General features: G+C 50.1%; 1 protein-coding gene and 1 non-coding gene across 5 annotated transcripts in view; both read left to right on the top strand.

Annotated features, from left to right (window-relative positions):
• Camkk2 (calcium/calmodulin dependent protein kinase kinase 2) overlaps positions 1-12,991 on the top strand; it is a 42,323-nt gene that overhangs the window by 14,279 nt on the left and 15,053 nt on the right. For all 4 annotated transcript variants that reach the window (XM_076849991.2, XM_076849897.2, XM_076850173.2 and 1 more), the window contains exons 2-7: positions 1,352-1,878; positions 6,688-6,735; positions 7,800-7,853; positions 8,467-8,518; positions 8,899-9,032; positions 10,601-10,637. In XM_076849991.2, the coding sequence (XP_076706106.1) occupies positions 1,411-1,878; positions 6,688-6,735; positions 7,800-7,853; positions 8,467-8,518; positions 8,899-9,032; positions 10,601-10,637 (793 nt within the window). In that variant the 5' untranslated portion in view covers positions 1,352-1,410. The remainder of the gene's footprint in view (positions 1-1,351; positions 1,879-6,687; positions 6,736-7,799; positions 7,854-8,466; positions 8,519-8,898; positions 9,033-10,600; positions 10,638-12,991) is intronic.
• On the top strand, positions 2,869-2,942 carry Trnaa-cgc (transfer RNA alanine (anticodon CGC)). The gene has a single exon. It is a non-coding gene; the product is annotated as a tRNA-Ala (tRNA).

The raw sequence follows: 12,991 nt of genomic DNA, 5'->3' as shown, positions 1-12,991 counted from the left end.
AGTGCACTGCCACCCTTGCATTTTTCCTGTGTGTGCTCACCGCCAGTGTGGGTGATGAGCATGGCACCGCTGCCACAGCTGTGATGTACTCACTGAGTGCCAGCGGCACCTGTGACATTTGTCCGGCAGAATTTGTCAAACACATGAACTAAAGGTTAATATTTCTGTCCCAGAGATGGAGGGAGCTGGCAGCCTAAGGGAGAGTGTCATTCTCTTTTTTAAAAAATCAAGATAAAAGTTCACATAAATGGAAGTAATCTGTGAGTGTGTGTGTGTGGGGGGGCGGGGGAGGGTGGTGGTAGGGATGGAACCCAGAGCCTTGTACATGCTACACAAGCTTTCTGCCACTGAGCTAAAGCAAACTTCAGGGGCATTTAGCACTTATATAAGATTATTCAGCTGCTGCCTCTGTTTAGATCCAAAACATTTGTCACCCCAAAAGGAAATCCCACCATTCATTAAGCAGCCACTCCTGATTCCTCCCCAGGTTCTCCTCAGCCCTAGGCAACCATTCATCTTTCTGTCTCTATGCATCTGCCTGTTCTAGAAATTTCATATCAATGGAATCATGCAAGTCAAAGTGTTTCGCCACTGGCTTTTTTTTTTTTTTTTTTTTTTTTAATTTTTTTTGTATTGGGGTGCTTTTTGCCAGTGAGCTACATCCCTGGGCCATTTTAATTTTTTTTTTTTTTTTGAGACAGGATCTTGCTAAGTTGCTGAGGTTGGCCTTGAATTTGCAATCCTCCTGCCTCAGCCTCCAACTCCCCTGGCTCACACACCATTCTCTTGGTGACTGTCCTTTCTCTGATGAGACCCTGACCCCACTTCTCAGTTGAGCATCATCTGCTGAGGCTAGGCCAGACCAGACAGCTGCTTGTACACCTTGGAAAAGTATTTTTCCCTTTCTTGGGCCTCAGAGGTATAACAGGGGTATAACAGCAGACTCACAACCTCTGGTACTATGACATCATACTGGTACATGTAAACTGTAAAGTGCTGTCTGGATCATTGCCTTGGGAAGGATGCAGCCAGGTGGAAGTGTTTCACTTGGCCTACCCAGTGTTTAAAAATATTTGAAATAATTAGGAAACAACAATTGGGTAGAGCCAGAAGTAGCTGCCAGCTCTGCAGGGCCCGTGCTCTCTTGGAGGTTACTTGGCTCCTGCAGGAATTGAATTTGGACTCCTTCCTCATCGAGGTGCATGAGGAGGGCCTATCAGGAGGAAGTGCAGAGGTCAGATCACATCATGTTTTGCAGGATTTTGTTTTTTTAGGATGTGGATCCAAGGCAGAGGTTAGGCTCCAGCCTGGGCCCCCAGGCTCTGCTTTCTGACTCTCTCTTTCTCTGCAGGTGGCGCTGCTGCCGAATGGGAGAGCCTGGGCCCCTTGGATGAAGTGGCTGCACGCACCATGTCATCATGTGTCACTAGCCAGCCCAGCAGCGACCGGGCCGCCCCCCAGGATGAGCTGGGGGGCGGGGGCAGCAGTAGCGAAGGCCAGAAGCCCTGTGAGGCCCTGCGGGGCCTCTCCTCCTTGAGCATCCACTTGGGCATGGAGTCCTTCATCGTGGTCACCGACTGTGAGCCGGGCGGTGCTGTGGACCTCGGCCTGGCCAGGGACCAGCCTCTGGAGGCTGATGGCCTAGAGGCCCCCCTCGACGCTTCGGGGCCCCAGGCCCGGCCCCACCTCTCAGGTCGCAAGCTGTCCCTGCAGGAGCAGTCCCAGGGTGGGCCGGCGGCCAGCAGCAGCCTGGACATGAATGGCCGCTGCATCTACCCGTCCCTGCCCTACTCGCCCATCAGCTCCCCGCAGTCCTCGCCGCGGCTGCCCCGGCGGCCCACCGTGGAGTCTCACCACGTCTCCATCACAGGGATGCAGGTGCGTGAGCTGCCACCGCCGTGTTTGGGTCAGCTGGGCATCCCAGGGGGATCCCGTTCAACCGTGGAGCTGGAGGGAACCCCAAGAAACTGGCAGGTTGGCGGGGAGTGAGTCCACCTTGGAAGGAAGAAAGTCTGCAAAGGGCAGCGACCTTGACACTTCGGGGAGCCCTGGGCACACGCAGCCCAGCAGCCTCAATGCTCAGCCTAGGGTGAGGGAGCCTCAAATGCTCTGCTCAAGCTGCTGTCCGTCCTTGTGAGGAACGCTGGGGTGGGAGGCCACCTGTGTGAGGGTGACCAGAGCATCTCCAGAGCCACGGGGTCTCCTGCCAAGGTAGGCAAGGGCTGGGGGTGCGGCTCAGCACTAGAGTGCATGTTCCTGCCCGGCTCCTGCCTGTCTCCAGCTCCTGCCTGTCTCCAGCCCCCGCCGCAGCACCAGAAAAGAAGAAAGATGGATGCAGGTGCTGGGGGTTAGCAGGTGTGCAGGTGCAGAGAGATGGCAGTCCGGAGAGAGCCCCCACCTCCCGTGGCCCAACAGCGACCCCCTGCCGCTTCGTTGAGGCAGCGCCTTTTCTCCTAGGGTCCTTACCATCGCCTCTAGGAGGTGAATCCAAACTCACATCCCACCGCGTTCCCGGGGCCTGTGATCTGCCCTCACCCTTCTCCTGCCCTCTGCTGCTGGCTCACCAAGGCCAGCTCCATCCAACGACCTTGTCAGGACTGGGGTCCCCTCCAGAGCAGCCCAGCCCTCTCTCCTGTGGCCCTGCCTTCTCTCCTTCATGTGCTCCTCAGCCTCTCATGACCTGTGTGTTTCTCTGGTTGTTACTGCCTGTCTCCCCCAGGCTGGATCCGCAGCTCCCGAGAGCTGCCTCCACACAGCTGTGCAGCTCCCCGAGAGCTGCCTCCACACCGCTGTGTCCTCAGCAGCTGGCCCAGGCACTGGTGCACAGGAAAAACTTGAACATAGCATATTAAGAAGGAATGAGGGGCTGGGGATGTAGCTCAGTTGGTAGAGTGCTTGTCTCGCATGCACAAGGCCCTGGGTTCGATTCCCAGCACCACACACACACACACACAAAAAAAAAACAACAACAACGAATGAAAGCTGGGTATGGTGACAGTGCTTGTAATCCTAGTGACTTGTGAGACTCAGGCAAGAGGCCAGTCCAGGCAACTTAGTGAGACCCTGTCTCAAACAGTTAACAAGTGCTGGGATATAGCTCAGTGGTAGAACACTCCTGGGTTCAATCCCTACTATAAAATATTAATAATAATAATTGAATTAGAAGAAAACTCTTAATTGGCTGGTTTTAAAGGAGCAACCTGGCTATAGGGACTGCATTTTGAAGGCAAGGTAGAGCTTCCATAATTGGACATGTGTACATAGAAAGGTCAGTGTAGGGAAGTCTGCACCCTGAGCAAAGGCCAGGGGTGGAAGGTATGATGGGGGGAGTCAGGGGTTTAGTTAGCTGGAGTATACGGCCCATAATGAGGGATGCCATCTACAGACACTCCCCTTCCCAGAACAGTGGCTTTAAGGCAACTGGGCTTGTTTATCATGCAGAATAAATCTGGTGTCAGGCATTCAGGGACTTGGTATGGTGGTTCTGTGGTGGTGGCCTCTGCCTTCACAGCTGTGTTCCATGCAGGAAGAGGGAGCTGGGGAGAAGGGCAGAAAGTGGCTGCCTCCTAAGGTAGTCCTCTTTCCTGCAAGTTCTATCCACCAACTCCTGCCTGTCTCCCGCTGGCCAGAACACAGCCATGCAGCCACCCTAAGCTGTAATAAGCTGGAAGTGAAGTTTGCCAGATGGGACATTGCCTCCCAAGGTCTGTTTAGAAGGAGGAAGGGGGAAACTAGTATTTGGTGGACAACTAAGTGCCTTGTGCAAGGTCAGAGTTTTAGGGGCCCTTGAAGGCCAGGCCATGGAGTCAGCCTGCAGCCGTGAAACGGCAGGAAGCCAGGGCTGGACTGTTGGAACTGTTGGAACTGCTGGTCACATCCCTCCAGGGCTCAGGGGAATAAAAGCAGCACAGGAGAGGAAGCTGGAAGCAGCCTGAGCTTCCACCCTTGGGAGGGGCTCCTTGAGCCCTGGAGGTAACTTGCAGGCCAGTAACCTGGACCATCTCAGGACCCTCTCAGTGAGAGAGAAAAGGAAGTTGAGAAATGGGGTAGTATGGTGCCACTATTTATGGCTCCAGCTCCTCCCTGAGGCAATACTCTGTTTTCTACAGGGCATCTTACCAAAAAAAGGCCTGCAAATTTGGACGAGGAACTTGTATCAAAGTTTGGGAAAAGGCTTAGAATCATGGGGAAGGGAAGTGAAGGGTAAAATCAAAAACTGCATGTTTCAAATGAACAAAAATTAGTTTTGAGCCAGGTGAGGTGGTACATGCCTGTAATCCCAACAGCTCAGGAAGCTGAGGCAGGAGGATCTTGAGCAATATAGTGAGGCCCTAAGAAACTTAGTGAGACCCTGTCTCTAAAATAAAATACAAAAATGGTCTGGGGATGTGACTCAGAGGTTAAATGTCCCTGGGTTTAATCCCTAGTACCCCCCCCAAAAAAATTAGTTTTGATACATGACTTCACCTATGAAACCATCAGCACAACCAGTCATTTGGGCTTCTCTAACATGCCCTGCAACCATCCCTCCCTGACTTCTCATTTCCCAGGTAGCTGCTGATCTGCTCTTTTATCACTAGAGATTAATTTGCAAGTTCTATAATTTTATAGAGGTGGGATTGTTTAGTATGCACCCTTTTTTTTTTTAGCTTAGTTTTTTGTAATTTATCCATGTTGCTCTGAATAGTGACGGTCCCCATAGCTGCAGATTCAGTCAACCTGGGGTGGAAGATATGTGGAAAGAAAAAAGTACATCTGTACTCAGTGTGTTACCACCCCTCACTCGTCATTATTTCCTGAGCAATACCACATGACAGCTACTTCCATAGCATTTACATTGCATTAAACATATAAGCAACCTGGAGATGATTTAAAGCATAAGAGGGAGGTTACATGCAAATGCTGTGCCATTTATGCAGGGTACTTCTGCATCTGCAGATTTCAGTTTCTGCAGGGGGTCCTGGAATCAATCTCCTGTGGGTACGAGGGACAGCTGAATCAGCTGTGCCTTTTTATGCAGAATCCTTCCATCATATGAATGAGGCACAGTTTGTCCATTCACCTGTTGCTGGACTTTTGGGTTACTTCCAGTTTTTGAGCATTACCAATGAAGCATGTTTTCATTTCCACTGGGTAAATGACCAGGAACAGCATGGCAGGGTCATATGGTAGGTGTGTGTTAAGAAATTGCCAAATGCTAAGGCTTTTGTCTGCTCTGCATTCTTGCTGAACCTTGGTCTGCTCAGTTTTGATTTTTGCCAGCCTCTCCCTGTGGCTTTTGTGTGTATTGCCCTGATGACTAATAGTCTTTTCATGTGCTTATTGACCACTTGTTTTATTTTTCTTTGGGGAAATTTCTGTTCAAACTTTTGCCCATTTTTTAATTGGGTTGTTGGACTTAACTAGTATTGAGTCATAGAGTTTAGTTTGTTTGTTTTCCTGTGCTGGGAGTGAACAGAGGGCTTTGTCACTGTAGGCAAGCACTCTACCACTGAGCTGCGTCCCCAGTCCAGGATCCAGAGTTCTTTTATTTTGGATTTCATTTCTTGTCTAATGTATGTGTGATGAATCCTCTCAGCCAGTGTGGGCCTTGGCTTTTCTTTTTCTCCAACCCCGCCTCCCCTCCAGTTCTGGGGATAGAAACCAGGGCCTCACACATGCTCAGTGCTCTCCCACTGAGCTACACCACCAGACCTTTTAAAATAGTGTCTTGAGGTACAAAAGTTTTGACTTTGGTGAAGTCAAAAGTATCATTTGTTTGCTTTTTGTGTTTTGTACTTTTTGTGTATGATCTAAGAAACCTTTGTCCACCTCCAAGTTTGCAGAGATTTTTTTTACCCCTTTGTATTTTTGTATGACAATGTAGGCATGATTACTTCTTTCTTTATTTTAAAAAATATTTTTTAGTTGTCATTGGGTCTTTTTTTTTTTTTTTTTTTTTTTAAAGAGAGAGAGAGAGAGAGATATTTAATTTTTAGTTTTCGGCAGACACAACATCTTTGTTTTTGTATGTGGTGCTGAGGATCGAACCTGGGCCGCACGCATGCCAGGCGAGCGCGCTGCCGCTTGAGCCACATCCCCAGCCCTGTCATTGGGTCTTTATTTTATTAATTTATATGTGGTGCTGAGAATCTAACCCAGTCCTTCACATATGCTAGGCGAGCACTCTACCACTGAACCCAACCCCAGCTCGCATGATTATTTCTTTTAAGTTGCTGATGCTGGCCTCAAATTTGCAATCCTCTTGCCTTAGCCTCCTGAGTCAGTGGGGTTACAGGCATGTGCTACTGCACCTGACACATGAATACTTTTTAAATTTAAAATTTACTTTTTGAAAGTGTGAACGATCTTATAAAAATAGAAATAAAGACTGCATATTATATGATTTCTCCCCCACCTTTTTTTTTTGGGGGGGGGGTTTGGGGATCCAACCCAGGACCCTGCTGAATAAACATGTGCTCTCCCACTGAGCTGCACCCTCCAGCCCTGTGTGATCACAGTTGGACAAAGCACAACAATGAGGAAGATCTGTTTCAGGACAGAGGTCATTCTGGAGAAGGGACACTGCCTGGGAAGTGTTTCTGAGGAGCTGGGAGTTTTTGTTTTCTTGATTTGGGTCCTGGTTTTGTGTGGGGGGGTTCAGTTTGTGGAAAATGTATCTGTTACAAATTTTAAATTATTTTCTAGGACTGTGTGCAGCTGAATCAGTACACACTGAAGGATGAAATTGGAAAGGTAAATACCCCAGGAGTTGGGCTGGCTTTCTACCTTGACCAGGGACATTTCAGACACTGTGGAAGGAGCTTATTGGAGCTGGGAGCGGGGAGAGGAGTCTTTGGAGGCAAGGCTGATGGGGGCGTCTAGTAATAGGAGCAACCAACTGGACAGAGAAAAGATGGCTCCCGTCATTTATTTAAGGGGGTACAGCAAAGGCAGGGATAAGGTTTCAAGAGCGGAGTCTTGCCTGTGATGTCTCAGTCAGCAGGTTTATTGACATCTTGGCAGGCCACACCCATCTCAGGTTCTGTGTGGGATCTCTGGCATTTGAGGGGGAAGTGTACCTGCGTCAGGCGCACAGTCCCTGTCGGGGTGCCACGGGAGTTTCCCAATGCTAGACTTATCCCCTCATTAGGCTACTGTGTGCAGCATAGCCCCCACTCAGCCCATGGATGGCAGTCTAGTGTATTTTTTTAATGGTCTAGTATTTCTATTTTTTTCATATTAAATTTAAATGTTTCTGCAAAAGCTCAGAAAGCTTCCAGAGCAATGCCATATTGCTGTGCTGATCGTATGCATCCGTTAGTAGATTTTTTTCCCCCCTGAAGTTACTCTCATATATGTATTTTTCTTCTGTTTCAGCCAAAGAGCAGTATTATTACAGGGTCAAAAGCCCAAATGCTAGGAGAGAATAAGTCAGTAATATAAGTGGGCGTGGATGTGAGATGGAAGATACTAGTGAGCAGTGAGGACTGTGGCAAAGCATTAAATTATGGAAATGAGGGCTCCTGCGCAAGGCAGGCTAGGTATGAAAGTAGGGAATAGTGAAATCAATGGTGAACATTAGAGAAATGATATCTACATGTGGTTAGACCTCCCAGCTTTTTTCAAAAGAAGCCAGAAATGTGGGTTTTTAATATCAAATCTTTTCAAACATTGTCAACTAAATTCAAACTTTGTAGAAACTGCAGATCCAACAAAATACAGTTTCAGGGCACATTTGACCAATAGGCAGTGGTTTGCAGCCTGTGTGTCAGGGTCCTCATTGTGCAGCTGTGTCACGGGCATCTCCCTTTATCCAGGGCTCCTATGGCGTGGTCAAGCTGGCCTACAATGAGAACGACAACACTTACTATGTGAGTACCCACACTCCCCTCCCCTGGCCCCTCCTTATCCAAAGCAAAGCCCTCTTTCCAGCGCTCACTTTCCTGGAAGGTGGACAGATCTGTGGACTCATCTTCGTAGCACCTCAGGGAGGAAGCAGGGTGCCCGTTGGACAGAGGGCAAGATGGGAAGGTGAAGTAATGCAGCTTCTGCTTCCTCTGTGGCACTGAGAAAAGGGCAGTAGCTGGGCGAATTGCCCCTGTGGAGGTAGTCCAATGTGGATTCACACCTGGCTCTATCGGGTGCCAAGTATGTGCCCTTGGCAAGAGGTGCTCCTTGGCACCTCAGTTCCCCCGTGTAGAGCATCCAGTGACATCCTTCCTCAGCCCTCCTCACCATTCCTGCAGCCCACTTACGTTTGGATTCAGGGGCAGAGAGTCAAAGGCTTGAGGTTTTCCAGCTGTGTTCTGGGTCCAGCCTCCTTGGAACCCAGGGCTGCTTGGCCCCTGTGTTGATGGGGAGCTCATTGCCTTGTCCCGAGGCTGTCGTGGTGCCAGGAGGTCCGCCAGGCCTGGGGTGGAGGGAGCCTTTCCTCACGTTTGCTCCTTGCTGCTTTAACTGGTCCTGGGGCCTTTTCTTCTGTAGGCGATGAAGGTGCTGTCCAAGAAGAAGCTGATCCGACAGGCTGGCTTTCCACGTGAGTGCGGTGGGCGGGGCCTTCACCCTGTGGTGTGCGCTGGGGCAAGGAAGGACAGAGCCCACGTATGGTGTCCCCTCCCTCCCCAGAGCTTCCCCCTGAGGACAGTGCCAGGCCTCCTGCGGACATTCTGTGTTCACTTTCATTTAAGAATATTTACTGAAGTGACGCAGGTGTTGTTCCCGAGAGCTTTTCCACACTGGCGTGATGGGTGCTTTGTCGCTGAGTCTTCACCAGCATTGACTGCAGGGCCCCTGGTGGCAGCAGCTGCTCCTGCCCTGCTAAGTTCTTCTACCTTTGCACCCCCACCCCCCCCAGCTGCCCTCTGCAGTGGGGAGTCTCTCTGCCCTGACCTAGGCGGCCTTTGTGTCTCCTTGCAGGTCGCCCCCCACCCCGAGGCACCCGTCCTTCCCCTGGAGGTTGCATCCAGCCCCGGGGCCCCATTGAGCAGGTGTACCAGGAAATCGCCATCCTGAAGAAGCTGGACCATCCCAACGTGGTGAAGCTGGTGGAGGTGAGGTGGGGTGTGGAGGACGGAGGCATGGAGGTCCTGCCTTGCTTTGTGAATACCCAGATGCTTCGAAGCCACCGGTTTCCAGGGAGAGCCAGGTCGCACCACCTGGTGCTGCAGAGCCAAATGGTCTTTTGCTTCAGGTTCCCTAACTGTTGTTACTTTGTGTCACTGTCACCCCTCCTTATTCCCATTTTACAGATGGAGACATTGAGGTCGAGGGCCACTCAGGTTTGCCTTCGCTCACTCCTGTGGGTGGTTGTGGTACAGAAGCAGACACACATATGCTATAAATTCCAAGAAAACCTTATTTACAAAAACAGATTCAGGCTGCATTTGGCCTGCAGGCTGACCTTTGCCAACCCCTGCTGCAGTCAGCAGTGCTTACAATCTTAATCTCAAGACTTCTTTATGCTCTTAAAGATGATCGAAAGGCCCAAATCACTGTGGCCTATGCGGGTTGTATTTATTCATATTACTTCTAAGAATATAAACTGAGACATTTAAAAGTTATTTATTGATTGATTTAAAAACAGCAATAATCTTGTCATATGCTCTGGTTCATGCCTGTAATCACAGCAACTTGGGAGGCTGAGGCAGGAGGATTACAAGGTTGAGGCCCCTGGGGAGCACATCCCTGCCTTTGGTGTGTGGGAGGCCACTGCCATACCTTGTCCGAGACCTACAGACCCTAAACCCTAGGTGGGCAAGGCCCGGGTCTGACTTGCCCACAGGGAGGGGCGTAGGGCTCCTGATGGGCAGCCCAGCTCTGCCTGGGTGCACACCTTTCCCAAGCCTGTTGTGATTCTCGGGTGGCTGGAGAATGTGGGAAGAGGTGGGAGGCCTAGTCTGTCCAAGGAGAGAAATGGCAGCTGCAGGTCACTCCCTCCATCATGGCTGCCAAGCTTCATGCTCTTGACTCCCTGATGCTGGAATTGGCCATCTTAGAGGAAGTTCCAGGGGCAGTTGGTTTGCAAGTGACCCTGAGTCCTGGCAAAGTCTCCCTTCTCCCTAGTGTCCTGTGGTATCTGGTCTTCTGCCCAACAAGACTCTGCCAGTCTGTTGGCTTGTTTATTCCTGAGGTGTCCCTGAGCACCTCCTGTGTGCCCAGCCCTGCCTCAGACACTACTGACATAATGGAGGTGGTTACCCCTGTGCTGTCCATTGGCGAGAGGCAGTTCTGGACAGGGAAATGTCATTTCCTGCTGGGGTAGGGGGGGACAGGGCCACCTCATGGAGGTGCCACTAGAGCCAGATGGGCTCTGAATTTCATCTTGAAGACCAGTCTGTGTCTCTCCTAGGAGATGGGCTGGATTCTCACCCACATGTGCCAGAGGAGGCTTTGCCTCTTCCTGTGGTCACCTCCTTTCTGGGTGCTTGGGAACCTCGAGGACTGGGCTGGGGGTGCTTACTTTCCACTCTTTGGATCTCGTGCTCTGAGGAGTCCTCCTGGGCCTTCCATCTTGATTAGGAAGAGGGACCCTCCCACGCCTCCTCCCTGCTCATGTCGGTTCTCTCTGTCCTCTCCTCTGCTTCGTGTCCTGACCTGTTCCTGGTGGCTGTGCCAATAGGTCCTGGATGACCCCAATGAGGACCATCTGTACATGGGTAAGAGATCCCTCTCCTTCTGCTGCTCTCACTCAGGCAACTGCACCTGCCAGTGTCCAGGCATCCTTTCAAGGCAACCAGGGCCCAGCCATGGCCCAGTCACATCTGACCAAAGGCAGCTTCTCCTTTCCTGGTCCAGCTGGGCCCCTCAGTGAGCCCTACAGAAGGCCACACCCTGAGTTCAAAGCGAAGCTTTCGTAGTCAGGGAAGACAGTGTAGAGAGAGTGGTGGGCAGGCCACCTCAGGTAGGAGATGACCGCTCAGCATTTGAGTGTCAAGGACACAGCCCTGTAACCTTTGGAGAATAGCATTCCAGACTGAGGGACCAGCCATGGGAAGGCCCTGAGGCTGCAGGAGATTAATATTGTCCAAGGAAAACGTGGCTGAGTCTGAGTAGAGCAGGGAGAGGCCAGGGCGGGACATCTGGGGCCTTAGCCAGGGGCACCAAAGGTTTTGAGCACTGGACATAGAAATAAAAGGGCCTCAGGTGTGTTCTCAAAGACCCCATTAAAGAAAAAAAAAAAAAAACCAGGACATGAGCCAGCCCTGTCAGCTCTCCTAAATGCTGATGAGGGAGGAAGGACAGGATCCACGGAGACCTGTCAGCAGACACTCGGGCCCAGGGGCACGGACTGACAGGCCTCGCATCCAGGAACGCCTGGCTGGGGTGGGCCCAGATGAGCCTGTGCATTCTGAGTGCACAGAGAGGACAGCCTGGGGAGTGGCTGAGGAGGTGAGGGCAGTGGAGGTGGCAGGCCGGCCACCTGGATGGCCACACAGTGACCCTGGGCTACACAGGGTGTGCTCATAAAGTAATGAGTCTGGTTTGAAGACAGAGCTCAGGGTGTGACTTCCCCTAAGGCAGCAGCTGTTCCAAGGATGCTGTTCTTGCCTAGGACATTTTTTTCTTTCCTCATTTGCCCTCCCCAGGTTTTTATTATGAGAATACTGCCTAAGAGAAGGCAGTGTAGTTCGGTGAATTGCTGTCTACATAGCCCCAGGTTCAGCAGTTGACTTTATCTACTCTGCTGTCTTCCAACCATCTCTGTCTCTTTATTTTGCCAAACCATTCAAAAATAAAGTAGCAGACATCTCAGGACTCCAGTCCCTGCGTACTTCAGTGTGTATCCCATAGTAAGGACATTTTCGTACATGACCCAGAACCAAATGGAATTATCCCTGTTCCTTGAGAGCATCTAATGTGGCCCAAATTTGAATCTTACAACTTTTTAAAGACTTCCTTTGGAAATAATTTAGACGCTGGGTGCAGTGGTACGCTCCTGTAATGCTAGCTACTTGGGAGGCTGAGGAGGGAGAATTGCAAGTTCAAGGCCTGCCTGGGTGACTTAACAAGACCCTGTCTCAAAAAATAAAAAGGAACTGGGTGTGTAGCTCAGTGGTAGAGCAACCCTAGGTTCAATCCCCAGGACCAAACAAACAAAAAGCATACGAGATAATTTTGGGTGCCACATAGAAAACATTTAAAAAACTTTTTTTTTTTTGCATTTAATTTAAAACTCTATAGGAAAAACTATAACCAGTACACTAAACTCATGATTTCATGAATGTTATTACTTACAACAACCTCAAAAAATTAGAAACTAAGTTAATTAAAAAAAAAGTTAAATATGTAATTATTACATAGCATGTATATTTGGCCAAGTTGTACACCTAGTAAGTGATCGAATGCAGGTCAGGGAAATAGGACAAAGTCGTTTGTGCCTAGAATGGTGCCCCTGGTGTAATTTTCTCAGACCCAACTCCAAATGGCTTTGGGCTGTTTCTGAGGAGATCATTTGTTCATTCAGTGAACATTGCAATTTGTCAGGAACAAACTCAAAACTCCTCATCCTTGGCATTCACCTAAATGTTACGTGTAGGCCTTAAAGGTGACAACACTATAAAAAAATAACAAATGCTTAGCAGGGTGAGGGGAGCTGGGAGTTCCAGGTCAGGGGGATGGGAACTCAAATGGCTTCTGAGGGGACATTTAGGCAGGACAGTGGGGACCAGGTGTCAGAGGACATTTTACACCATTGTAAGAATGATGGTGCACATCTCTAATCCCAGCAGCTCGGGAGGCTGGGACGGGAGGATTTCGAGTTCAAAGCCAGCTTCAGCAATTTAGCAAGGCCCTAAACAACTTAGTGAGACCCTGTCTCTAAATAGAATATAAAAAAAGGGCTAGATGTAGCTCAGTGACTAAGTGCCCCTGGTAACAAAAAACAACAACAAAAATGGCTTTGACTCTGAGCGTCACCGAGGAGTTTCCCAGGCTGTGTGAGGCGGCAGCACTGCCACCGAGGCCACAGCGGGAGAGAAGCCATGCTAGCTCAGGCTGTCGAGCAGTTGGG

Source organism: Callospermophilus lateralis, chromosome 1 (genome assembly GCF_048772815.1).
Source record: "Callospermophilus lateralis isolate mCalLat2 chromosome 1, mCalLat2.hap1, whole genome shotgun sequence".
Lineage (NCBI taxonomy): Eukaryota > Metazoa > Chordata > Mammalia > Rodentia > Sciuridae > Callospermophilus > Callospermophilus lateralis.
This window is presented reverse-complemented; position numbering and strand designations above follow the sequence as displayed.